The sequence below is a fragment of the Austrofundulus limnaeus genome, unplaced genomic scaffold, assembly GCF_001266775.1.
Source record: "Austrofundulus limnaeus strain Quisiro unplaced genomic scaffold, Austrofundulus_limnaeus-1.0 Scaffold722, whole genome shotgun sequence".
Classification (NCBI taxonomy): Eukaryota; Metazoa; Chordata; class Actinopteri; order Cyprinodontiformes; family Rivulidae; genus Austrofundulus; species Austrofundulus limnaeus.
The window spans coordinates 213,409-216,678 of record NW_013953124.1 but is presented as its reverse complement, the minus strand read 5'-3'; the positions used below and the strand labels follow the sequence as shown (position 1 = coordinate 216,678).

General features: G+C 40.7%; 1 protein-coding gene across 1 annotated transcript in view; it reads right to left on the bottom strand.

The window, feature by feature from the left end:
• Positions 1-339: 339 nt before the first annotated feature.
• Positions 340-3,270, bottom strand: part of LOC106532151 (protein FAM184A) — a gene marked incomplete at both ends in the record, with an annotated part of 67,267 nt that continues 64,336 nt past the window's right edge. Inside the window, 2 exon segments of the mRNA XM_014028165.1 lie at positions 340-467; positions 2,743-2,896. Coding sequence (XP_013883619.1) covers positions 340-467; positions 2,743-2,896 — 282 coding nt within the window.

The following is a 3,270-nucleotide window of genomic DNA, read 5'->3' as shown; positions in this document are numbered from 1 at the left end:
GGAATAACCTGGGTACTCAAGAGGATAAAACTGGGGGGGGCCACCAGCTTATTCTCAGGGGGGGCCATGCCCCCCGGCCCCCCCCTGCTGGCACCCCTGATAACGGTCTGAAAGAGGTCTCACCACAAGCTTCAGCTGGAGAAAACGTGCTCGAGTGTTTGGGAGAGATTCAGACGTGACCAGAAACTAATTCATCGAGCAGCTTCACTAAACGAGCGACGTCACACAAACAAACACAACAACAAGGTGTTTCCACAGCTGTCCAACTGGTTTCTGTTGAAACAACCGAGGCAGACGCCAACGTGCAATAATGTAAACAAATCGACCCCGGTTCAGTACCTGAGTCCGGTTGTTGTCCAGAGTCTTCTCCAGCTCGGCCTTGGCGGCGGCCGACTCCTGGTGGTGGGTCTGTCGCAGGTGTTCGATGGCCGAGGCGTGGATGTGGTTCAGCTCCGAGCGCAGAGAGGCTAAAGGAAAACAGGAAGTTGTTTTGTTTACAAGGAAAACACTTCACATGAACGAAAGCTGAAACTTGTTGTTGGTCTTTTTAAAAATAAAAACCTCAGTAGATTTACTTCTGCGTACTGTTTTAGCCTTTTATGTTTCAGAACGTTAAGGTTAGGATGACCAGATTTCTGAGTCTAAATCTGGGGACATATCCAGCTCGGAGATAAAAAAAAAAAAGTTAAATGATATGAAAGATATGAAGAAATGGGGACAGTCACTGTTTCATGTATTTGTACATACATATTCATATTTAAACAGCAGAATGTGTCTCTATGCTCTTAGTATTTCCTAAGAGTAATAAAACAAATATAGTATATATATCTATGTTTATCTATATATAGTTTTATTAAAAATGTACTAAAACTGTGGGTGGGTGGGGGGACTGGTGAGTGTTGTATGTGAATATTTATACAAGTCTAGGTGATTATGTAGACATAATGTAATCATAATCCACCCCAAAACATTAGATTAAAACATACTGAAAATTAAACTTTTATTAAGAATTTTAGAAGTTGGTTATTTTAAGATTAGAAACTTCTCTCTATCTGTCTCTGAAGTTTATTCTGTGCTCATCCTGACTTTTGTTGCTCTGTTTGTTAATAAAAAATTGGTTTATTTTCCACTCAAACCCTCATCTTTAGGAAAAATAATCCCAGCCCTATTTTTCATCTGGACATATTGGCAACACTGGTAACATTTGCTCTGAAACATTGATCAGGACCAGGACCAGCCCGGTCCAAACTCAATAAATGGATTCACACACAGCATGTCACAGAAAGAGCTCACAACCTGCTGCTTCTTCTCTTTGTTCTTTTTAAATGCAGTGAACTCATCTTCTCAACTCCACATGGACTGTGTGTGCTGCGCACCGTTTGTGTGTTTGTTTCTTTGTTTGTCCATCAGCGTTTGCTCTCAAATTTACTATAAGAATACTACAACAATGTGTACATGTGTACATCAAGTATAAACACCTAGGGGAAGACTATGTACGTACTTGTTTTCCGTGAGTATTTTGCTGTTTTCCATGAGTATTTTGCTGTTTTCTGAGTATTTTGCCGTTTTCCATGAGTATTTTGCTGTTTTCTATGAGTATTTTGCTGTTTTCCATGAGTATTTTGTTGTTTTCTGAGTATTTTGCTTTTTTCCATGAGTATTTTGCTGTTTTCTATGAGTATTTTGCTGTTTTCTATGAGTATTTTGTTGTTTTCTGAGTATTTTGCTGTTTTCTGAGTATTTTGCTGTTTTCCATGAATATTTTGCTGTTTTATATGAGTATTTTGTTGTTTTCCATGAGTATTTTGCTGTTTTCCATGAGTATTTTGCTGTTTTCTATGAGTATTTTGCTGTTTTATATGAGTATTTTGCTGTTTTATATGAGTATTTTGCTGTTTTCCATGAGTATTTTGCTGTTTTCCATGAGTATTTTCAGTACTTTTAGCTGATGTTTTGCTACTTTTACCTATTAGCTATTGGTTTTTACTGTTGTCTTTTAACTAGCATTTCACTCCTTTTAGRTTTTTTCTGTTTCTGCTTCACTCGGCCCTCATCATTCTTGTTGTACTTTAACAGAAAATGTGTTTTCTTTAGTTGTTTTTTATTTTCCACATTAAAACATCACACGTGTCTTTTATCTGACGGCCTTTCATCGTCACTTCAAGCATCTTTTATTCTCAAAAAGCTGTTCAGATCAGCAGAAACGCGGCGCACAGGCAGCTTTTTGTTTTACATTCGAACTTCACATGACGAAAGGTGAAACGCAGCTTTTTAAAGTCCAAACACGACTGTTTTACACGGCAGAAAACACCGTTTGTGCCGCCTGAACGAGACGGACTGAAAAACTGAGATAACGAGGAGAAAAATGGGAGGTGAAGGTGTGGGAGGAGGGACAGATGGAGGCAGCTTTTCAGCGGCGAGACGATGACCTGAGGGTTAATGGAGGAGCATTTATCACAGCTCAGGTGTGTTAGCTCTAAAAACCTGAACAACGCTCTCATAATTCCAACATGGGGGGCTTAAATCCTGCAAACCTCTGTTTTTGTTCAAGGAACGCTGAGCTTTGAGGTTCTTACCTTAAACTGTTGTTTATAATTAAAAAGCTTATCTCTGTTCAGTTTTTATGTTCTGCCTGATTGTTTTTAAACAGTTAAGTTGCATTTTCCTGTGAAATCCAAGCTGACAGAGAACACGGCTCAACGAGCGCAGCAGGAGCTGATCGTCTCGTCGCCTGCAGCTCACCCAGCATGGCTTTGCCCTCGTCCTCCAGCTCGAAGCGCAGCGTTTGCAGCTCTTGTTCCGACTGCTGTTTGAGCGTCTCGATGCTCTGCCGGTGAGCCTCTCGGAGCGACTGCAGCTCTGCGTGGTGGTGGTGGCGCAGGCGCTCCTCCAGATCCTGGAGGATGGACAGACAGCACAGGAAGGAGGATGAAAGGAAGGAGGAGGAGGAGGAGGACCAGAGGGAGACAAGACGAGGACATTACGTTAAAAGCAAAGAAAAAGTAGGATAATAAGCAGAGAGGCACTTATCACCCAGCACTAAAGACACGAGGGAGATGATGATATAACCTGCATCTGTGTCTCTATGTGCTTATTTGTCTGTCTGTTAGCAAATTATTCAATAAACAAAGGTAAGGATTTTACTGAAACCCTCAGAAAGCAATGAAAGGATGTCGATTTGCATTTTAAACTACCTGTGACATGAATATCCTTCAATAAAAGGTCAAAGAAAACATCGGTACCACTTTACAATAAGGCTCCCCTTTAGAT